General features: G+C 52.2%; 1 protein-coding gene across 1 annotated transcript; it reads right to left on the reverse strand.

Annotated features, from left to right (window-relative positions):
* Positions 1 to 778: 778 nt before the first annotated feature.
* Tns4 (tensin 4) lies at positions 779 to 19270 on the reverse strand. The gene is made up of 12 exons (XM_051158519.1): positions 18774 to 19270; positions 12676 to 13048; positions 10765 to 11180; positions 8973 to 9059; positions 8368 to 8493; positions 7053 to 7145; positions 6863 to 6940; positions 4890 to 4967; positions 4135 to 4303; positions 3295 to 3363; positions 3033 to 3059; positions 779 to 1374 (listed from the first exon to the last, which is right to left on the reverse strand). The coding sequence occupies exons 1-12, from the start codon at positions 19198 to 19200 to the stop codon at positions 1233 to 1235; spliced, it is 2085 nt and encodes a 694-aa protein (XP_051014476.1). The 5' UTR covers positions 19201 to 19270; the 3' UTR covers positions 779 to 1232.
* Between the last annotated feature and the right edge of the window lie 4143 nt (positions 19271 to 23413).

The following is a 23413-nucleotide window of genomic DNA, read 5'->3' on the forward strand; positions in this document are numbered from 1 at the left end:
ACTTTGGGGGCAGGCTGCATTGGATGGGGGCCCCAAAGTAAGCGAAAGTATGTGCGCTGTGGCTGCCGGGCCTGCTCTGGCTGAGACCCTCAGCCTGGTCTCCTCTCCACCATAGACTTTGGACCTTGTAGGCTCCCGCTCATGGTGATGTGCTCTTCCCGTTAGCAGCTCTTCCTGGAGTGGTGGCTCCAGGCCGGAGCTGGACTGTGTGGCCTCTGCAGGGAAAGGCTCTGATGCTCATTGGCTGAGATCTTTGAAAACTTTAAACCTCTCTCTCTGCCTCTGTATGTATGTGTCTGTCTGCCTGTCTCTTTCTTTCAACAGGGTCTTGTGTAGCTTAGACTGCCCTTAACTCATAATGTAGCTAAGAATGACTCTGAATTTCTGATCGTCCTGCCTCCTCAGTGCTGGGATTACAAGCATTCAGCCGTGTGCATGGTTTGTGGGTCTGGTGACTAACCTCAGCCCTCGTTAGCATTGGGCAAACACTCTACCAACTTACATCCTCAGGCCCAAACCTTCAACCCTCTTGAAAAGAAGAGAATCCTGGCAGGGGATCCGAAAGGCCCTCAACAACTTGAGGAAAGCAACAGGTGCGAGGGAAACGGAATCTGTACCCCTAAGTCCACACATCATCACCAGGTTCCAGCCAGGAAACCTACGGGCTCTGACCCAGCACCTGCTGTTTGTCACAAGGCAGGGGTTATAGGTCTCTGGCATGCCATGCCGTGTAGGGGAGTGTTCAGGAGAACAGGGCCAGACTGTCCTTGCGGATGTTTTGTTTTTTTTCGAGACAGGGTTTCTCTGCGTAATTGCCCTGGCTGTCCTGGGACTCTCTTTGTAGACCAGCCTGGCCTTGAACTCAGAAATCCACCTGCCCCTGCCTCCAGAGTACTGGGGGTTAAAGGCGTGTGCCACCACGTCTGGCACTCGCAGGCGAGTTTTATACAGGGGGTCTTGGGTGGGCTTCAGCAGCAGGGAGGAACACACTAGCGATTCCCAGCAGAGTCTCCAAGGAGGAGCTGTCTTGTGGGTGGGTCTCTTTTCATAACTGAAGACACTGAGGCCCAAGAGCCAGGTGAAGGTGACTGCTGAATGTCACAGCAGGTTCAAAGGCTTCAATCTGAACGATCCTCGGGTCCAACAGATAAGTCTGTCAATGTGGCCACAGCTCCATGCCCAGGACAAGTCCCTTGAGATGTCAGGGAGGGCACACAGGCATCTCCTCCCTCCTACATCCTTTCTGGGTCCTGAAGCAGAGCGGTCACCAGGCTGATGACCTGGGAAGCTGGCTGGACTGCATCGTACTCTGCGAAGAGGTGGCACACATTCTCTTGTGGCTCTGTCTGGCTCTTGGCCACAAACCCAAAGATCCTGGTGAGAGAAGAGAGTCTGTGGGGATGTGGGCTAGAGGGACATCATGCTGAGGGGAAGACTGGGGTACTGAGGTAGGGGTAGGGGAAGACACTCAGCCTAAGCCAACCAGCTTTGGCATCTTGTGTGGTTTGGTTTGTTTAGTTTTTTTTTCTTTTTGTTTTTGTTTTTGTCTTTTGTTTTACAAGACAGGGTTTCTCTGCGTAGTCCTGGACTCGCTTTATAGACCAGGCTGGCCTCGAATTCACAGCGACCCACCTGCCTCTGTCTCCCGAGTGCTGGGATTAAAGGCGTGGGCCACCACGCCAGGTGACATCTTGTGTGTTTGTGTGTATGTGTTATGCACATATTTGTCTGGACACAACATGTGTTAGTGCGTGTGTAGGGGGGAGGTGGATGTTGGGTGTCCTCCTCAACTGCTTGCTACAATTTTTTTTTCAATTTTAATTTTAATTTTTGTTTTTCAAGATAGGGTTTCTCTGTGCAGCCTTGGCTGTCCTGGGCTCACTTTATAGACCAGGCTGGCCTGCCTCTGCCTCCCGAGTGCTGGGATCAAAGGTGTGCGCCACCACGCCCGGCTTGCTACTATATTGTGAGACAAGGTTTCTCACCGAATCTACAGCTCACCAACTGGCTACACCAGCCAGCCAACGAGCACCAGGGATCCGCTCATCTCTGCCTCTCCAGCGCTGCGGTTATAGGCACATGGCATCTGGCCTTTTTTGCTGGCTCTGGCGATCTGACTCCACGTCCTTGTGCTTGAATGGCAAGCACTTGACTCACAGAGTCACCACCCCAGCACTCTCAGTACCACCTTGTAATGGGGGCGGCTGAAGGAAGAAGGTGCCTCCCCTGTCAGCCTGGGATATCGTTTAATTTCAGCCTCTGGGTACACCTTCATTTTGAATGGGTTTCCTGAGGACGAGACTTGGAAGCTCTATTAGGGCACTGATGTGGCTTGGCCTGCATCCCTATAACCTTTAACAACCTGTGCCTCTGGCATGACACCTAGGGCTCTAGACTGGGGAATCTCTCTCTCTCTCTCTCTCTCTCTCTCTCTCTCTCTCTCTCTCTCTCTCTCTCTCTCTTTCTCTCAAGATTTATTTATCTATGATTTATACAGTGTTCTGCCTGCATGTGAGCTTGTACACCAGAAGAGGGCACCAGATCTCAGTATAGGTGGTTGTGAGCCACCATGGGATTGCTGAGAATTGAACTCAGGATCTTTGGAAGAGTAGACAGGACTCTTAACAACTAAGCCCTCTCTCTAGCCCGAATGGGGAATCTCTTACATGCTGTACCACACTGGCTCTTATGATCAAGATGGAAACCCTCCTCCCTCCCTCCCTCTCTCCCTCCCTCCCTCCCTCCCTTCCTTCTTTCCTTCCCTGCTCCCTCCTTCCCTCACTCTCTCCCTCCCTTCTTGAGATAGAGTCTCACCATGTAGCTAGCCTTGAACTGACTACATAGACAAGGCTAGCCTGGAACTAACTATATAGACCAAGCTGGTCTCAAACTTATGATCCTCCTGCCTCTGCCTCCTAAATGCTGGGTTTAGAGGTGTGTGCTACCACACCTGGGCCTCCCTCCTTCTGCTGGGCCTGGGACCCTGGCACAGGGCAGCCTCTTAGAGCTACTGAGTGGCAGGAAGAGCTTACCTGGAAGGCTTGCAGTACTTTTGCCACCTGAAAGAAAGGGACATGACAGGTGTGAGTGACGGGACTCTCAACTCTGCTCCACATAACCATGACGAACAGCGGGAGCTGCGTCTCGACCTCTTCTGTGTCCCACCTGGCCTGATCCCTGTCCCCTTAGTATTCACAGGCTGTCTCTGCTATTTCAGTCCCAGAGTCAGCAGTTACTGCGGACAGCAGCTAGGCCTGGAACGGCCTTCTTAGCTTGGCTCAGCCTTGAACTTACTTCCGTTGCTCAGGGTCCATTCCACAGAAGCGGAGGGTCGTGAGTGGATAGTGACGTCGGAAAAACACCCTGAGGGGATGCAGAGAGAAAAGGCAGGCTGGTGAGAGGGCCTATTCCCTTGCAAAGCCCCCATGTCAGCATTTCTGGTTCCCCCAAAGCTCACATGTCCTGTCCTAGTAGGATTCTTATGCCTCATCATTGCTTTCTCACTACTGGGACTGGGCACACAGGCTGTGTCTTTCTCTTCCCATGCCTTATGCTTCTACATTGGGGTCTTCTGCCACCCACCCCTAAGTCACTCACCGGTTTTTTGTTTTTTGGTTTTTTTTTTCGGTTTTTTGAGACATGGTTTTTTTTTTTTGTTTTTTTGTTTTTTCGAGACAGGGTTTCTCTGTGTAGCCTTGGCTGTCCTAGACTCACTTTGACGACCAGGCGGGCTGGCCTCGGCCTCCCGAGTGCTGGGATTAAAGGTGTGTGCCACCACGCCCGGCCAAGTCGCTCACTTTTTGAGGGCAGGAGTTACATCTTGGTCTATTCTTGCTGTCCCGGTTAAATTAGGGAAGGCTCTGGCTAGATTGAACCTCCAAGCCCTGGGAGGGGGTAAGCTCTTTCGACTCTGAGGAGTGGTTAGTGTCTGGCCTCAGTAGAGACCTGTGAAACCTGCCTAACTTCATCCCTGCTAGCCCCAATGAGGGAGGCCTAGGGAAGGCAGGAAACATTTCTATTATCACCCAGCCTTTAGCAGCTCTTTGGGATCCAGGGCCCTGACCTCTGTCCTCAGCCTTCCTTCTAGCCCAGCTCTGTTAGCCTTACAGCCCAGGGGCTAGGAGGGATCCTTACTTCCTTTGGACGTCAGTCAGAGTGATGCCTTGTTCAGTGACTTTGAAATGGACGACAGTAGGCGTGGGGAGGACATCCCTCTCCAAGGTGTTAGAGATGGCCTTCTGTACCGCCAGGGCTCCACTCAGGGTCTCCACGCTCACAGAGCTCAGGTACAGCGTGGGGCAACCTGTGGGATACCGATCTTGAGCTGAGAGTGGAGCCGGAGTCTCACAGTGTGTGTGGACCACTGGGCTCAGGTCCTCCCTATGCCCAGGGACAGAAACGGGGCAGAGGGAACAGCTTTCTTCTTCAGGAGCCACCAAACAGAATTGGAGTGACCAAAATCTCTTTCCCTCTGCCTATGGCTAGCCCATCGCCTTAGTGAGACTAGAGAGAGAAAGAACAGGTAGGAGGGGAGCCTTTGCGATCCCAGGGTAGGAATCTCAAACACAGATTTGTGTACAGGATGTGCAAGGGTGTCGGCTCACCAGCGGCCCCCAACCCCGTCCCACCCCCACCCCCCAGTCCTCTTTCCTCCCCACAGGCCCACAGCGGCAGCCTCTCATCTCTTGCTTTATGGGGCTGAGGCGGGGGTGTAGTGGGTTGTTAAAGCTGCAGAAACAAAGCGGTAATGGCAAGCATGTGTGGGCCTGTGTGTATGAATGCGTGTGTATGTGTAGGGGGGGGGCGTGCATCTGAGTGTGTGTGCTTGTAGAACTGGGAAGTGGTCTCTGGGGGTACAGTGAGCCGGGCACCTCCCCTATGCCACTCACCCGCAGATATCTTCAGGCAAGGAGGGGTCTGGCCGTGTGTCGGGGAGTCCGAAGACGCTGGTTCTGCTCCACCCAGTTCTGAGCGGAGGCGGAAAAAGAAAATGCCCCAGGGGAGAAAGTGGAGTGAGTGGACCTCTGTCAGGGGAGAAGCCTTCAAGAAGCCCTTTGACCACTTCCCACAGCCACCCCCCACCTCCAGGAAGTGACAGGCTGGGAAGCCTAGCGGGATGGTCTCAATTAGGCGAATGAGGAGGCACCTTGCCTAGCTTGCAAGCCTCTGGGGTCCCTTCCTACCTCGACCTCCCAGCCTCCCAGGTCTTGGCCTGCTGCTCTGACCTTGTCCTCACAAGCCCCTGACCTCTTCTCTTGGACTCCCCACCCCAGGTTCTTCTTTGCAGAGTCGGGGTACTATTTCCATCAGTCTTTTAGGGCTCCTCCTGCCCCCCTCTCCACCTTCACTCTTGCACAACTGGGTGACTAACCAATGAAGTGTGCTGACCGGGACTCGGGGTTGACACTGTGGGCCTGTGGGCCTGTGGACCAGCTTCTTAAGCCTAGGACCTCATTTCTTTTTCCCCTCCTTCCCTTTCTTGCTTTTTGTCTTCCTTTCATCAGTATTTCCAAGCCCCGCCCCCTCTACCCCCACCCGAGACAGGGTTTCTCTGTGTAGCTCAGTTTGTCCTGGAACTCGCTCTGTTAAACCAAGCTGCCTCCGCCTCCCAAGTTGATGGGACTAAAGGCATGTGCCAGCATGCTTTTTTCTTTCTTTCTTAAATAGGTCTTATTAAATAGTGATGACTGAACTAAAACTCACTTCTTAGCCTCAAGTTTCTGGTCACCCTGCCTCAGTCTCCCAAGTGCTAGGATTATAGGGTAAAGGCCACGACTTCATTTCTTACCTATGAAATGGGGCAGTAGGCAAGAGTTATATAAAGGGTGGTGGTAGTGGTGTGTGTAGGTGGGATAATATCAGACTTTGTTCGTCAACTGTCGGATTTAGGCTCTTTTTATCCTTTCAAAGAGGGCTGCTGACTCCCTTAGGCTGTGGTTCTCAGCCTTCCTAATGCTCCCACCTTCCCACACAGTTCCCCGTGTTGTGGTGACACCCCCAAGCATAAAATTATTATTATTATTATTATTATTTATTTTATTTTATTTTTTTTTTTGTTTTTCGAGACAGGGTTCCTCTGTGTAGCCTTGGCCATCCTGGACTCACTTTGTAGACCAGGCTGGCCTCGAGCTCACAGCGATCCACCTGCCTCTGCCTCCCGAGTGCTGGGATTAAAGGCGTGCGCTACCACGCCCGGCCATAAAATTATTTTTGTTGCTACTCCATAAGTGTAATTTTGCTGCTATTATGTATTGTAATGTGAATATTTGATATGCAGGAGATCTGATAGGAGACCCCTGGGAACAGGGGATTTGACCCTCAAAGGGGTCAAGACCTACAGGTTAAGAACCACTGCTCTGGGCTGGAGAGATAGCTCAGAGGTTAAGGGCACTGACTGCTGCTCCAAAGGTCCTGAGTTCAGTTTCCAGCAACCACACTGTGGCTCACAACAATCTATGTGATCTGATGCCCTCTTCTGGCCTGCAGGTGTACATGCAGGCAGAGTACTGTATACTAATAAATAAATACATCTTTAAGAACCACTGCTCTGAGGTCTATTCTGGGCCAGGGCCTATGCTGTAAGCCTTGTGTGAACAATCTCATTGAATCTGGGCCCTGATACGTTAGGTAGGTAGGTCTAAGGACAGTTGTTCTCATTTGTGTGGGCAATCGGGCTAGGAGGGGCACTGAAGCTCCGAGGAGCAAACATCATTAAATTCTCCCAGGTGGGAAGTGGAGAGACCCGGACCTAGTCTGGAGCAGGCTCTTGTCCTACTGACCCTAAAATAATTCATAAACAAGGTTGAAGCGGTCACTGGAAACCTTTCTAGTGGGAACCAATGGGTCTGGCCCAGTCACCTACCTTTCTGTGGGATGATGAGTTTGCAGGGCAGAGCCAGGGCCATGATGGAGTGCTGGCACACGAAGGCAGAGAGGCTCCCTGCAAGGGAGCAGGAAGCTCTGTGTGAGTGGGGCTTTCCCAGCCTCCTATCACGGTGCCGGGGACCAATGCCCAGAGGTACTGAAGGCTACTGGAGTCTGGGGATACTTACCAAAGTAGGGCTCCTCATCTGCTCCTTTCAGATGCACCCCTTTGGCGGAAGACTCGATCAGGAAGTGACGGATAAGGTCAGTGCCGTCCTCACCTAGACAAAGAAGGAAGAAGGACTTTTGTTTCAGAGCCGGGGCTGTTAGCAAGACCCTGGCCCGCCTGACCCCGCCCACTTCTTCGGGTCCATCCCCCAGGCTGTCATGCTGGCCTCTGCCTCTTGTGGAGCTGCAGTTGCGAAGAAACCTGTGTTCATTCATGGCCTCCAAGGCGCCAGCACATTTGCTGGGGGTGGGTGGGGTGGGTGTGGGTGGGGCAGATGATGCCTCTGCATTTAGAAGTTCCTCCAGCCCACCCTAGGCTCTGTCCTATCAGCTCATCCCTGCAGGAGCAGGGCTGGCTGCTACAGGTAGCAGAGTGCCCTCTGACCCCACGGACCACAGCTTCCTCCTCCATTTGGGCTCACTGGCTCTTGAAAGGCTTCCTCGAAAACCAACACCTGCCCCACAGGTTGCCATCTCCTCCACTCCTAACCCCATCCTGTGGCCATAATCCATATTAGGTCATTTCTCTACCTCTGAACCAACGCCCCAAACCCTTGCTAAGGACACAAGGTTGGGTGTCGCTCTATGCCTTAACTCCTTAGGGGTCATTCACTCCCTGGGACTTGCTCCCAACTGGGTTTAAGTGAGGGAACTATTACCCTGGTCACCCTTCTTCAGTCTCCCAAGTGCTAGGATTACAGGTAAAGGCCATTAGTACCGTAGTACTGTCATTATTTACTCTCGTCTATCTTGACAATGCGGTAGCTTCTGCGCATGAGTGCTCTGCATGTCTGGCTCCTGACACAGGGTCTGGTACACGGCAGACCCCCTCAGAGGTGTGTGCTGAGTAACCAGATGAACACATGAGATCACAGGAGCACAAACAAGCTGTCACCCAGGTGTGGTGAGTGATTACACATGTGATAAGCTCTCTCACACGGGATGAGCTATTTGAACACGTGATAAGCTGTTGGGAGTGTGATAAGCCCACAAATAGGTTCCTGGAGATAAATCCAGGCTAGATAGGGGTACCCAGAAGGCAGCAGCCTGAGGAGAGGCTGGGGCCTTCCTCCTCCTCCTCCTCTATCCTCCTTCAACGGTGGGACAGGGAATTTGGGGACACAGGGACATCTCCGGCTTTCAGAGACGCTCTCCATGGAGCCTGGGATCTAGAAGGCAGCTGCCCTCCTAGGAGTCACCCCTATAGTCCCTGCCAAACTGAGACAGAGTCCACCATGGTGAGGACTCTGAGGTGATCAAGCAAAAGGCATGTACCTGGCCGGTTTGGGGCAGATGCCGGAGTCTCCTGTACTTTCAAGGCAAGGCCGAAGGAGCCCCGGTAGGAGGAACTGTCCCTGATGACAAAAGCGCCCGGCTTCTCTTTCCTCAACAGGTCGATTGCTGGAACAGTTTTTGGTTAGAGGGCCATTCACTCTACATGGTCCCTTTTTATCCCGTCCCCAAAGGGTCTCCACAGAGAAGCAACACACTGCCCCCCCCCCCCCGGAAGTCCTGTCTCCTGTCTGCTTTCTGCATGCTTTGCTTGTTTTCTTTCTTCTTCTTCTTCTTCTTCTTTTTTTTTTTTTTTTAAGATTTATTAATACATATACAGTTTTCTACCTGCAAGCCAGAAGCCAGAAGTGGGCACTAGATCACATTATGGATGGTTGTGAGCTACCATGTGGTTGCTAGGAATTGAACTCAGGACCTCTAGAAGAGCAGGCGGTACTCTTAACCTCTGAGCCATCTCTCCAGCCCACTTTGCTTGGCTTGTTTTCTAACGAGGCCAGCAGGTCACCCACCCTTCTGCAGGCTGCTCTTCGCCACCTCCTTTATTACCATGACCCAGGGAGTCCCCTGGAACATAGTGCTGGCCTTACCTTGCTCTCTAGCGATGCTCGGCTTAAACCAGTATTTCGATGTGTCCATCACGAACTTCATGGTGGGCTGCATGTCTTTGGCAGGACCTGAAGACAGGCAGAGATGAGGCACTTTGTAGGCTGCATAGAGGGTTGTTGGGAGGAGACCCACCCTGCCCCTCCCCTCAGGGATCCCATTCCACTCATCTCTCCTGAGCCATCTCCAGGGTCTCTCCAGAGGGCTTGCCTAGCATGCACGAGGCCCTGGGTTTGCTCCTTAACACACCACAAAGCCAGGTGCAGTGGTGCATGGCTGTCATCCAGCTGTTTGTTGGGATGCTTGGGCAGGAGAACTGTATTGGGTACAAAGCCAGCGCGGCTACAGAATGTGACCCTAGCACAAAAACTGGAAACAGTGCTGGCAAAGTGGCTCAGTGGGCAGCAGTTCTTGTCATGAGGGCTCCACAACCTGAGTTTGATCCCCATGAACCCATGTAAAGGTTGAAAAGAGAGAACTCACTTTAAAAAGGTGTTCTTTGATCTCCACATGTGCTCTGTGGCATACCCCACCCCCCTACAATAATAATAAAGTCTGTTGCTGTTTTAAAGACATATCTGAGGCGCCATTCTCTCCCTGTTTGTGTTGCTTTCGTGGGAGGGAGTAGTGGGCTACAGTGAGCAGCTCACATACACAGGAGTCACCTTGGGACTCATGTGAGGTGTGTGCCCAGAGGGTGCTAGGCTCAGCCAGTGTTTCCTGCTTCCGAATCTTCGGATGTCTAGTCACAGGCTCCGGGAAGGAGGGTGTTTGCTGGTTTGTGGTTTTCAGCCATCTGTGATGAAGTGTATTGTCTCCGTTCCCTCTTTGCCCCATGGACACTCACGTCATCCATGACGGTTGGAGTGAGGACTGATGCGCCCTCTGGCTCTCCGTGGATTAGCCAGTTAGTCACCAAGCCTCTTGTGCAGACAGCCTAAGGGGTGCCTGGCTTTGTTTTCTCCTCTTCACCCCAACCGCCCAACCCTGGTTCTAGGCCCACAACCCTTCTGCCAGGCAGCTTCCTCCGGGGTAAATCATTCCGTCTGCACTGCTGGCCACACACCGTGTTTCCTGTTTCACTTCCTGATGGCCCTTTTTGTCCAAAGAGTGACATCCATCTTTCGGTTTGAGACTCAAGGCCACTGTTGTCAACGAACTGCACCTAATGTCCCGGGGGTTTCCAGTTGTCTCTGCAAGGAATGCCTTTTCTCCCTTCCTCTGGCTTCTGACTAATTCATGTGTCACACCGGCCATCCTCTAGGCTTCCTGAGTCACTCCTTCGCCTGTCACCTAGGAAGCAACTCCACCTCCGTGAGGACACTATTCATTTCGGGGTTTTTTTGTTTTTGTTTTTGGAGACAGGGTTTTTCTGTGTAGCCTTGGCTGTCCTGGATCACTTTGTAGACCAGGCTGGCCTCGAACTCACAGCGATCCGCCTGCCTCTGCTTCCTGAGTGCTGGGATTAAAGGTGTGCGCCACCACTATTCTATAAGTCCTGGTTTGGGCTACTCTTTCTGGATTGTGTCCATCTGTGTGTCCTCACAGCTTGGTACAATGCTTGGCATATACAGTTGGTAGTGAATAAAAGTGCTAAGCAGAAGCTGGGTGGTGGTGGTGCACGCCTTTAATCCCAGCATTTGGGAGGCAGAGGCAGGCAGATTGCTGAAGCTGTTGCCAACTCCCCCATACCCACCCCCACCCCCCACACCTTGGACTTCTACTAGTTCCCTTAACTAAACCCTCCAGTGCTGCAGCTGTTGGATTACAACATACCCTCTGGAGATGCAGGAAGAGGAACATCTGGCAGAGTCTGCTGGTGGCTCCTGGTGGCCTGACAGGGGTGGCTGGGAGATGTAGCTCTGGGTTGGACAGAGCTCTGGTATCCTGGTGTCCGCTGGGCTTGGGGAGACTGTGGTTCTGGGCACCCGTTGATGAGCACAATGGGTATGTCCACCATGGAGTTGGTGACAGATGGGGGGCAGCTACTGGCCTGTTCCTTGGCCACTGGAGGAGACTGGACTGCTTGGGGCTGGCCAATGGCCAGTACGGGGTTGCTGGCATCACCAGGTCTTACACACTGGGACCCTCGGTCCAGGCTGTGGAGGCTGGAAGAGGAGCTGGCTGGACTTCCCAAGGATCTAGAAGATGATTGACAGCTGGAGAGGCTTGAGTGGAGGAGGGACTGACTGCTGCAGGGAAAAGTACACAGAGTATTAGGGTGTTGGGTGGTGGTGACTTGGAGCCAGAGCTAGGTTGCGGAATCTAGCCATCTGGGGGGCCCTATCTTGGCTTAAACAGGGCCCTTCACATTCCATTACTCCAAACCCGGAGCACAGAGTATCCCCATCGGAATTCTAAGGGCTGCAGCAGGGTACAGAACCTTCCAGGTTAGCCTGGCCTGGATCTTTACACACTGCTGGATATATAGTCCCTACCACTGCTCTCAAGAGCCCTTTGCAGAGGCTGCTGCAGCTGGGCTGGACATGTCTGTGGCTAGAGGAAGTCAACTCCATCAGGCCAGGGACTGCCGTGGCCACTGCCTTTGGGGTCTGTGCGTAGGACTGAGGCCCTGTGGTTTAGTCATCCTGAAGTAGAATGGGCTGTTACGCAATTCTACTGTGAGGCCTGAGAACAGTGACCTGGGACCAGTGTAAATAAAGCCCAGGGGGCGTTGGTCCCTCCTACTAGGTTTTTTTCAGTAGCACAGGCAAGGGGGTGGGGGGAGCGGGCTTTCATTCTTAGATGCTTCACCTCAGGCCCCTGTGTACACATCTGAGATGTACTTATTTTTTTTAACAATTCTTTTATACACATAAAAGTGTCATGCCTGCGTGTACTTCTGGGCACCGTGTGTATACAGTGCCTGTGGAGGTCAGAGGAGGGCACTGGATCTCCCGGAACTAGAGTCACAGATGGTTGTGAGCTGCCACGTGGGTGCTGGGAGCTCCGCACTGTTGAACCACACCTCTCCAGCTCCCATCCCTGAGTTTCAAAAGCCCTTCCTCCAGATGGGTCATGTGAAAGCTTGGCAGAAAACAGGTGAGTTTCACTAAAGGAGCACTCTGCTTTCAACAGGTCAATGGAAGCCAAGAGCTTAGCACACTGAATTGTGGTCTAAATGCTTTGCGGAAGACCTTAAGATAGAAATGGCTGCAATAGCAGAAAAGATGTGTATTCTTTTTTCTCTCTCTCTCTCTTTTTTTTTTTTTTTTTTTTTTTGGTTTTTCGAGACAGGGTTTCTCTGTGTAGCCTTGGCCATCCAGGACTCACTTTGTAGACCAGTCTGGCCTCGAACTCACAGCAATCCGCCTGCCTCTGCCTCCCGAGTGCTGGGATTAAAGGCGTGCACCACTACACCCGGCTTCTTTTTTCTCTTGATGCTTGTATTTTACTCACAGAACAGAGTGCTCACCCTCCTATTTATTTTTATTTTCCATTTTTTATTTATTTGGATTTTTGAGACAGGGTTTCTCAGTGTAGCCTTGGCCATCCTGGACTCACTTTGTAGACCAGGCTGGCCTTGAACTCACAACAATCCACCCGCCTCTACCTCCCAAGTGCTGGGATTAAAGGCATGCACCACCACGCCCAGCTCCACCCTCCATTTTGTGTGTGTGTGTGTGTCTGTGTGTGTGTTCATGTGTATGCTGCCAATGCATGCAAGGTCACAAACATAGAACTTACCTTCCGAATACATAGCTGACGTCTGACACGGGGCTGGCTGACAGCATAGAGATCCTGCTGCCCTGTTGTGGGGCCTTTGGCCTTTTCTCCCAACCTGGAGGCGTTGCCAGTGGGGAGCCAGGAGCTTTGCTTTCCCGGCAAGGGATGGAGTTGCTAAGGGAAGATGGGATGTGGGTAGAGGGACCCCTGCCCTGGCTCCCAGAGAAGATGAGGCTCTCGCTGCTGCTTCGAGTCTCTCGGGGGATGTCTCTGGAGAGAAGGAGGCCACCACTTCGTGGGGAGCCAGAGGGTGGGATGACACATGGGCTGGAGCAGCGTTGGGGACCATCGAGGCATCTTGATCTGGTGGAGGTCACTTCGATATACTTTATATCTTTGGGGGCAGGAGGGAAGGAGGGAAAGAAAGCACCGGTGGAACCCAGGAGCTAGAGAGAAGAGGTGCTTCCTCTATAAACCTGGGGGTGGACCACTGTCTGGCAAAGGTGGTGGAAATTGGGGGCGCACAAGCTGTCCCCCTTCTAGAGGGTCAAGAGTCCTTTCCATGGCTTCCAAGATTGAAACTAGGGTAGCGCCCTGGAGAACAACTCAGTTTACTAAAAACAGCTCATTCCTCCCCTATTCAAAGCTGTGGAGCCCAGCCTGACCTGGGGCTCAGGGTTCCTTCCCAAGCCTGTGGTGCCTGAGCCCTGGGGCCCTGGGTGGAAGTGGCAGTCTACCAAGCACAGGGGATTCTGGGCTGACTTGAGCTTTCTGGTTCAGAGGGTGTAGAAACAGGTTGGCTCTGCTGTCACGCAAACTAGGATGTGTATCCTGACGTCATCACTTTCTAGCCAGGAGGCCATGAGTAACTTTCCAGCACTCTGTTGGCCTCAGTTTCTTTAACTGCAAAAAAGGGTTCTACACTCACTCAGCCTTTTAGGGTGGTGCAGAGGAGCCTGGCTCATGGCAGGCCTCTTCAAGGAAGGAAAAGTCCCTACCAACTGCTCTTAGTAGTTCAAAGGGAGCCCCCCTTGCTGGCTCACAGCGGCTATTTTTGGCTGAAGAGGATGGAGTGGCAGAGATGGTTTGGGGAACTGCACTGTAGGCTTTGAGAGAGAGATAAATTCTTTTTTTTTTTTTTTTAATTTTTAAAAAGATTTTTAAAATTATGTATACAGCACTCTGCCTGCATGTACAGAAGAGGGCATCAGATCACATTATAGATGGTTGTGAGCCTCCATGTGGTTGCTAGGGATTGAACTCAGGACCTCTGCAAGAGCAGACAGTGCTCTTAACCTCTGAGCCATCTCTCCAGCTCCGAGAGAAGAGATAAATTCTTAAAGAAGGCTCATAAGTACAGCTTCTTTCTTTCTTTCACACACACACACACACACACACACACACACACACACACACACACCTTTTGAGACACAATCTATCCCTAAACTCCTTATGTCTCCCAGGATAGCCTTGAACCTCTGATAATCCCATCTCTACTTCCTCAGGCCTGAGGCATCACATTTCATGTAATACCTGGGGTACTGGGGATCAAACCCAGGGCTTTATGCATGCCTGGCCAGCCCTTTACTGAGCTGCATCCCTAGCCCCAACTTCTATTTTTATAAAGACTTTATAGCACTTATGCCCACAATCACCTCTGAAGCCTCACAATGGCCCTTTGGATGAGCCAGACATTGTTTTTACAGAGGAGGCAAAGGGTGATGGGAGATTAAGTGGGAGTAGTGTTGTTGAGGTTTCTTGCATAACTTTGTTACCAAAGACCAGCAATTGCTAACACGTAACATAGCTGCTACCTGTAGTGTTAACGGGGACTCTATTCAAATGCTATTAATCCCCGTGTAACAGATGAGAACTCAAGGCTCCACCAGATCAAGTTAGTTGTCCAATGTCACACAACTAAAGGATTGGAGACTTCAGCTTCTGCCCCTGAGCTGATAAGGGCTCTTCTAAGACAGAGAGGAACTCTTTAGGATACCATTCCAAGACCTTCCTAGCGCTTATAGGCCCCCGGTGCGGGTCTCTTGACCTGTCGAAGTTCCTAGCCCCCAACTCTGTGGGCCATAAAAATATCTAAGACCTTGTATGGGAGCTGAGCAGGGCGGGAGGGGCCCTGTGCTGTGACTCATCCTCCCCCCCCCCCACTCCTTGTCCTGAGGTAGAAGGCTGGGGGAGGTGGAGGCTCCCCACCCCATCCCTGGGGTGCAGCCACTGTTTACAGGCCTGTGGGGCAAGTCCCGGCAGTGTAGGGTGGATGCAGGCGCCAGCCACAGGCCTGGCCGGTGAAGGGAGGGCATGTGGGTGGGGGGAGGGAGGGAGGAGAGACAGTTATTAAACAGCCTGCCCTTGGGACTGGCAAACAGCCTTGCCTGGCAGGAACTGCTGGAAAATGAAATGTGGGGACTTGATCCAAGGATGGGGTGGGAGGTTGTACAGAGGATAAGGAAGATGATGGTGTTTGGGTCTAAGAGCCAGGATAGTTCTGAGATGGCAATTCTGAAGGACAAATATAAAGAGAGGTGAACTGGAGGCAAGGAAGGAAAGGGGGTGCTGAGCAAGTGCTGGGGGTGGGGCCGGGGGCACTGAGTTTCAGAGGAGAAGCCTTAGGCTGCCTCTAAGCAAATTCCAATTTAGGGAAGAGAGAAAGAGAGTTTTAAGGGTTAGAAATAGCCTGAGCTGCCCACTTGGTAGGGGTGACTGAGGACCATGGCTTCCTTCCTCAACCTCAATTAACATCTCTATAAAATGGCGTCACTGTGATTTCCTTCAAGGGCAGATGCAGGGACAGTGCATTCCAGGGCCCAATCTTCACAAACCCGAGGGTATGCACCTAATGTCTAGGGAGCCAAGAGAGGCCAGCCAAACACGATGGTTGAGCTTTACCATCCAGCTTTCTGCTGGTTCCTGAGAACAGGGTCCTTCAAAGGAGGATGGATGAGACAGTGTCAGGGCGTGGGGGGTGGGGGATGGGGAGTGGGGAGTGGGACAGGGGGTGAGGTAGAAGCTACAGTGAGAATGTTAAGATGTAAGAGATGTCACCCAGAATTATATGCAGTGTGCTGGGCCTCTGGGTGCTTTCTCACCACCAACAGTGGCCCACAGGAGGGTTTGAAGAGGTTGAGGAAGGCATAGAAGGCCTGTGGTGCAGGCATCTGCCAGGAGGCTCCCTGGTTGTTGGTTAGCCTGGGCTACAGAGCAAGCCTTTTTTTTTTTTTTTAAAGGAGAAAGAGGAGCCAGAGCAGAGGGCTGTTGGGGGGGGGGGGGAGGAGAAAAGGAGGGGGTGGGGAACCTCTGACCACTGCCAGCCTTCCTGTATTCCTTGTTCCTTAGAATTGGGTGGACCCATGCTTATAGTGGCAGACTATCCCCCAAGAAATCCGAGGCCGGGGACTACCGCCCTGGCCGCCATTTGCTCACCGTCTGCCCTTCAGTGGAGAACATTAGTTGTTGTCAACCCCACACCCCGCCCTATGCATGTGGACTCCTAACACTGATCTTGCCCCAACTGGTCTTGGCCTGGTGGAATTCCTACCCTGGGGCCTGAACATTAAAATCCTGGGCTGGCTCTTGCCAACGGTAATTAGGTCCTAAGCGTTTCCTTGCCGCCATGTGCCCATGACTGGCCTTCAGCAGCAGAAGGCTGCTGGGCGGGAGGGACTGGAGTGGCGGTGGGGGTGGGTAGGGGGATAGGGGGTGGAGGGGTGGGGGAATCATCTTTAACAGGTCCTGCAGGAAGAGAGGAAGAGGTGGGAGACCAGGATCCTGTGGTGGATGCAAGAGGGCCTGGGTGCTGGGTTGGCTTTTATCCCAGAGTCTAAATTGCCCTGTGGCTAGCTGTACAGGCAGTCCCCAAACTCTACTCCGGCTCAGTGCACCAGGACTTGTGACAAACAAGGCAGTAAACTCCTTTACTCTCCATAGTACTCTTTTAGATAAGAGCTCTTTTCTTTTTCTTTCTTTCTTTCTTTTTTCTTTTCCCCAGACTGGGTTTCTCTGTGTAGCCTCAGCTGTCCTGGACTCACTTTTTAGACCAGGCTGGCCCCAAACTCACAGCGATCTGACTGCCGAGGTAAGAGCTCTTATTTTCTCCGTTTTTAGGTGAGGAACCAAAGATAACGGAGGTGATGTCAGCACCTTGCATGAGGCTGGCCTGAGCCCATGAGCGGCCAGGTTAGATAGGCTCCTAACTCAAGCCCATGTTTAACTTAGTTGCTCACTTGTCATCTTGGAGCAGTGGGATAGATAAGAGGACTGAAGAGGCCATACAAATCAGGCAGGAGCCGAGGAATTCAAGGTTATCCTGGACCGCTTAGCATGATGGAGGCCAGCCTGGGCTACATGAGGTCCTATCTTTAAAAAAAAAAGAGAAGGAAAACAAAAAGATTCTGTAGAAGGTTCTCAGCATGGGACCAGGGCCTGGCATGCAGTACGTGCTCAGAAAGTGGATGTTATCCTAGACTGCACTGCGTCTCCCCGGTCCTGCTCTCTGACCCCTAGAGGCCTGACCTTTCAGCCCGCCCGATGGGTCTGCGGCTCCCTGACCCTCATTCTCAGAATACACTTGAAATTTCTCAAAGCGTGGGGACCTGAATCGACACCCAGGGCTTCCCAGATCCCCTTGGACTGCGCGTGTGCTGGGTGTCGGCTTGTACCAGCTTGTTAAAGAGCTAAGGACGGCAGATTTCAAGATGCTGTTTAGCTGGTTGCTGGAGAGATGGAAAACCAGGCGTGGTTATGCACGCCTTTAATCCCAGCACTCGGGAGCCAGAGGCAGGCGGATCAATGTGAGTTCGAGGCCAGCCTGGTCTACAAAGTGAGTCTAGGACAGCCGAGGCTACACAGAGAAACCCTGTCTCGAAAAACAAAAACAAAACAAAAAAAAAAGTGAGATGGAGTGTTAGGAACTAGCCTGGGCTACATAGACACTCTTGTCTCCAAAAAACTTAAAGAAAAAAAAGAAAAACCCAGACACACTCAAAATATGTACATTCCCCATTATTTTTCTATTATGTACGCTTTCAGGGTATATGGTTCTTGTATTGGTACAGTGAGATTGACATTTTTCTTTCTTTTCTCTTTTGTGCAGAGGGCAGCTTAGGTTATCACAGAGTCCCACTCCCAGCTCTCCTACCACTTTAAAAACTTTTTTTTTTTTTTTTTTCATTTTGGAGACAGGGCCTTGCTATGTAGTACAGGCAAGGCTAGAGTTTAAGATCTTCCTGAGTGTTGAGATTCCAGACATGTGCCACTGATGTGGGGTGCTGTTCTGCAAAGCAACGGGATACTTTCCTTTCCTTTGCACACTTGTTGACGTCCTGTCAGCAGCTCAGAACTGGCCAGGGTGGGAGAATTTACACCACAGGAGTGGGCAGATGCTTCAAGTCAGGGCTTTTGCCTCCCAAATAAGGAGCAGGTCCACTTCTTGTGTTCTGTGTCTTTCCTGACCCACTATTTCCAGTGTTGGGCCTTTTTCTCAAGAGATGTTCCCCTAAGCAGGGATTGGGGGCCATGTTGAAATCCTTCAATAGTGCCAGGCGTGGTGGCACACGCCTTTAATCCCAGCATTCAGGAGGCAGAGGCAGGCGGATCTCTGTGAGTTTGAGTCCAGCCTGGTCTACAAAGTGAGTCCTGGACAGTGAAGGCTGCACAGAGAAACGCTGCCTCAAAACACCAAAACCAAAAACCAAAAACATAGAAATCCTACAATAATTTCAGGGGACTGAACTTAGACCCTAAAGAGAAACATCAAGAGTTTAAGTAAGACTCAGGGACTCTGCATTTAGGACGCCCTCACTACGCACACCATCTTGGAAAATGCTGATGCTGACTAGTACCTTTAAGTTCTCATAAAACAAAAAACAAGAAAACTGGAGTCTATCCATTACCAAGCTTAGGAACCAGACAGAATTGGATACTGAAGGAAACCTCTATTTTTATCTTTTGTGTAGCAGAGAAATCAGAAAGGTCAGAAGTTTGTTTAGGGCTGTATAGTACTCCCCACAGGAAAGGAGCCCACTGTGCCCCAGATTCTGTAGAAGAACTCTTATTTGCTTGAGATCAGTCCCCCAGCTCCCCTCTTGGTTGTGCCCCCAAATCCTTACCCAGGGCTTCGGGTTCCTCCTTCTTGTTCCTTGAGGTGATACTGTTGGTAGGCTCAGCCTGGGCACCAGCAGTCCCAGAAGGAAGCAGCTGGAAGGTGGGGTCTAGCTCTAAGATCATCTGGTTGAGGGTCTCCAGTGAGAAGTCAATGCAGGAATCTAGGTCCTGTGAGGCCTCTGAGGCCTGCTCTCCGGTGCACTGCAGGAGGCAGTGAGCTTGGGCCTCTGCTTGCTGGGCCTGCTGGAGCCTGCTGGAGGTGCCTTTGCACAGTGCGGGGGCCATCAAAGGCTGGGTTGCCCAGCTCTCTGTGGTATAGTAAGGACACAGTGCTGGGAGGCCAGGGCTGGGGGTTGGGTGCAGGGCCATCCTCGATTCCTCGTGGGGAGTCAAGCTGACCACATGACCTCCAGCCAGCAGGGAGCTGGACATGATGGGGCAGGGAAGTTCAGTGGTTTGCCTCTGGCTTCCAACTAGCCCCACTTTTACCTCGGAGCTAGATCCTGCTTGCGAGAGCTCCGAGGGCCTGAAAGAGAAGAGTGTGGTCTAAGTGACCCCTGTAGGTAAAACCCCTGCCTCGGCTAATTCCTCATTGAAGGACAGAGCTGCTCCTTCAGCTAAAGGCCCCATTGGCCTCCTGTCTCTGACACTCTCTGGCTGTGTAAGTTTGCACAAATGAATTAACTTTCTCCTGTCTTAGTTTCCTTGTTTAAAAAAAAAAAAAAAGAAAGAAAGAACCAGCCAGCAGGGAGCGGTGGTGGTGCACTCGGGAGGCAGATCCAGGAGGCGGATCGCTGTGAGTTCGAGGCCAGCCTGGCCTACAAAGTGAGTTCCAGGACAGCCAAGGCTACACAGAGAAACCCTGTCTCGGGGAAAAAAACCAAAAAGCCAAACCAAACCAAACAACAACAAAATGAATTAACCTTAATAATATGCTTGGGACAATGCCCGGTATATCGGCGCCTAGGCGAGTGATGGTTCCTAATTACTTACTGTGTCATGTGCATAGTTCTAAATGACTGTTAGCTGGTGTTTATGAGGAATTATCAGGTTCAGAGGCTCTGAAAGCCCTTTCAAGCTCTTGTACAACCCCATGAGATACGTATCACCGTTATCCCTTTCTGCAATAAAAAAGAATGGCTCAACGGTCAGGTAAGCAACCGGTGTCAGAACAGGGTTGGATCCCAGGCTGCCTGCTGTCAGACCTCCCGGGGCTAGTTGGTGGAATGGATAGCCAGGCAGGTGAGCAGCTGTGACTAGAGCATCATAGGAGACTCAGGAACTTGAAGGAGATTCTGTGCCACGGGGTAGAGATGGCAGGAAGGCCAGGGCCTCCTGTCAGAAGAAACTGACGGAGCAAGGCAGGCAAAAGCCCAGAGGCCAGATGGGCAGTCAAAGGTATCCAGGGAAGAGAGGCGCTTGGGATGGAGGCATAGGGAGGGGGAAGGCGGGCTGGCTAGGCTCTCTGAGATTCACAGGCTCAGATCAAAGCTGATAACTCAAACCCTGAAGGTACAAGGGAGCCACATGAGCCTTTTTTTAAAAAACTGGGTAGGTAATGCTATCATCAGATGACAGTCACTCCCGGGGGTGCTCATCCAGAAAAAAGGAATGTCCTAGCTTTTTATCTTCCTCAATGTGAAAAGCTCTTCCTGTTGTCTAGCCACGATGCCGTGTACTTGTTTCTCACGGATTGGAAAAGTCCTGGGACAGACTAGTGAGAAAACTGGGTGGAATGGGGGCCATGCTGGCCTCAGTCCTTCAGGCAGCCTGGCGCCTTTCTCCCTGCCTACCTACCGTGTCAGAGCATGAAGCTACGACGTGCTGCATGCAAGAGAAACCATCAAACAGATTCTGGAGTTGACTTAGAAACCGGGGCTTATGGAGCGTTACACCTCTGTCAGGGGTTCCCAGTTAACCCAACATGCATCAGGTTCCAGGCACTGGTCAAAATACTAACCCTAACCCTACCTTATACAGCTGCACTCGGTAATTCAAGCTTCTTGCAACCCTAGCCTATGGACTCAGGCCGTTTTGCCCCTGAAGACACCCAGTCTCGCAAGAAAGCGTTAGGGATTGGGTGTGGTACACACGTTTGTAATCCCAGCTCTGGGGAGATAGAGACCGGAGGGCGAGGAGCTCTACACAGTGTGAGTTCAAGGCCAGCTTGAGATATAGGAGACCCTGACCCAGTCCCCCATCCCCCAACCAACCATCAAAATAACCAACAAAACCCGAAGGAAAAAAAAAAAAAAGCGGACTGAGGCTTCCTATCTGGGATTTAAATCTAGGCCTTGGACCTTTGTAATCTTAAGCCCTTCCGCGCTACATGGCATTCAAAGGCAGAGGGGACACAGAGTTGGGGGAGGGAGTGTGTGATATGCCTGATTACAAAAAGCCAGGCCTGTCTGCACACCCCCACCCCCACCCCCCTCCTCACCCCAGGCTTCCTAAGCTTTGTTATCAGACTTCTGGGTCCTGGAGGGGGATGGGGGGCACATGCTAATGTGGGGAAGCCATGTGGGGAAGTACGTCTATAAACAGCAGGTGGGAGGAAGGGAGCTGGCCTCTGAGTCCCTTCCTTGGGGGCAGCTGAGGACACAGAACCCAAGACACAGCTTTTCCCACAAAGTCTCCAAGAGTCTAAGGAACCAGGCACAGCTTTCAGGGTTCACTGCCAGGCCCACAGAGGAAGCTGGGGATGTTGGACAGGGCGTACTGGAAGCTGAGTTACCCCCTCTGCCCCCCACCCCCACCCTATGACCAGGACTCAAGATTGCCTGCATGTTTATATGGACACTGCCTTTGTGCTCCTGTGGATAAGGGTATTCTCCCCTCTAGGCAGAGCTCAGTGCTCTTGTCTGTCTGATGAAGCCCTGATAATAGCAGACACTTGACCCTCATTCTGTTTCTCAACAGTTCTGAGTGCGGGTGGGCGGGCAAAGGCTGAGGGACTTGCCCAGGCTCTGAGCGTGGGTCCAGGATTTCAGGGTGGGTATTCTGGCCACTAAAAATCCTACCCGATAGATCACCCTCTTAATCTTGTGTCACAGATGTCAGGGCTCTCCTATCTCGGTCGGCCCCTTTTGGGATTCTGGAACCAACTGGTTCTGAGCATCGGGTGGAGATGCAGAAGACAAGAAGGCTCCCTGCAGAAGTCACCCCTGGCCTGGGGCACAGGTTCTGAGGTGTTGCTGTACACTTCAGGCCCTCCCAGCGCACCTCCCCAGCTGGATCTTTTCGCCTCTAAGTCTTAGGGAAGAGTGCCTGGGCTCAGTGTGTGTGTGTGTGTGTGTGTGTGTGTGTGTGTGTTGTGTGTCTTAGGAAGGATTCCAGTTAGCACTGCCTATTTACAGCTCCCTCCTACTTTCTCCTCTTCAGAATCTAATTCTTTAAAAAAAAAATTTTTTTTTCTCTTCCCCGCCTCCAAAATTCTGGGGGCAGGGAACTCCTAGGGCTCTGGGAAAGCCCTCATGGTCATCCTTGCTCACCTCTGTTGACTTAGCCTCTCCTTTGTACAAGCCTAGGTATAGTACGGAAGAGGAGGAAATTCCAGCCTTCCCCCGCCCCCGCCCAACAAAGCACAACCCCAGGGTCTCCATTACTTGGGTCTAGTCCTCATTGTCCCCCATGATCCAGGTGGATGGATGGCAGCAGGCAGGGAGGACAGGACAGTGGACAACCTCCTAGTTTTGCTTAGTGCTCTCTCTAGGGGGATCAAGAGACCTGGGTCTATGGAGGCCGCTAATCAGGTGTCCAAGAACCCAGGCCAGCTGCTTCTTCCCTGGCCTCGGATTCTTTTATCTGTGCACCCCAGGTGCAGACTTTAAGCGTCTCCCCACCCTACCCCCAATCCCCTCTAGTGAGTAAAGGGGCCTTACCTGTTTCGTGGCCGCTGCAGCTGCACTCACATATAACTCCCAGGATCAAACTGTGCTCAGCCCAGGTAAGTTGCAAGAGGAGGCGCCAGAAAACTTCAGGACCCGCCTTAAGAAGAGCCCGCTGTCAACCCTCCGCCCTCCGCCCTCCGCCCTCCTCTTCTCCCCTGAGGCTCTACACGTGGCCATGACAGCTGGCCTGGCCCCGCCCCAGAGGTGTCTTGACCTCAGGTGGGGCAGGCACAGGCAGGGAGGGGTGTGTGTAGTGATGGAGGGGGCGTTGAGAAGCGACTGGCCTGGCAGGCGCCGGTTTAGGGTGTGTGTGTGTGTGTGTGTGTGTGTGTGTGTGTGTGTGTGTGTGTGTAGGGGCCCTAAGCTCCTAGCTTGGCCCTTCCCATATACCGTGTGATCAGGAGGATGCCTAGACCAAGGTGTGCTGCGGACCTCCCTTTAACCCTGTGCAGGAAGGAGGAAACAGTGGGTTGGTAGAGACTGTGAGAAAGGAGAGCTTGGGTCTTGGTAAAGGACACACTAGTGGGTAGAAGACCCTTCCCCAGACCTATTCTGTGGATCTGCCTTCTTTCCCCTTTACAAGGCTGAGAATGAGGCTTCTGATGCCAGGGAGAACAATTGAGGGCCCTGGAGGGCTCAGTCTAGGGCTGTTGCTCTGCTTCTCTGTGATTCACCTTCCAAGAAAGCTCAGTTAGGTGGAGGGTGGGAAGGCAACCCCCTCCTTCTTTTTGTCTCCAACGCCTGAGGGAGTGTCC

This window comes from Acomys russatus, chromosome 16 (genome assembly GCF_903995435.1).
Source record: "Acomys russatus chromosome 16, mAcoRus1.1, whole genome shotgun sequence".
NCBI classification, from domain to species: domain Eukaryota; kingdom Metazoa; phylum Chordata; class Mammalia; order Rodentia; family Muridae; genus Acomys; species Acomys russatus.

Bases quoted from the DNA above. Each gene is read 5' to 3' on its own strand.
- Tns4 (XM_051158519.1), bottom strand. From the start codon at position 19,200: ATGTCCAGCTCCCTGCTGGCTGGAGGTCATGTGGTCAGCTTGACTCCC. The intron at 4,304-4,889 runs GTGAGTGGCATA...GGTATCCCACAG, and splicing joins TTGCCTGAAGATATCTGCGG to GTTGCCCCACGCTGTACCTG. The intron at 3,364-4,134 runs GTAAGGATCCCT...GCATCCCCTCAG, and splicing joins CTGACTGACGTCCAAAGGAA to GGTGTTTTTCCGACGTCACT.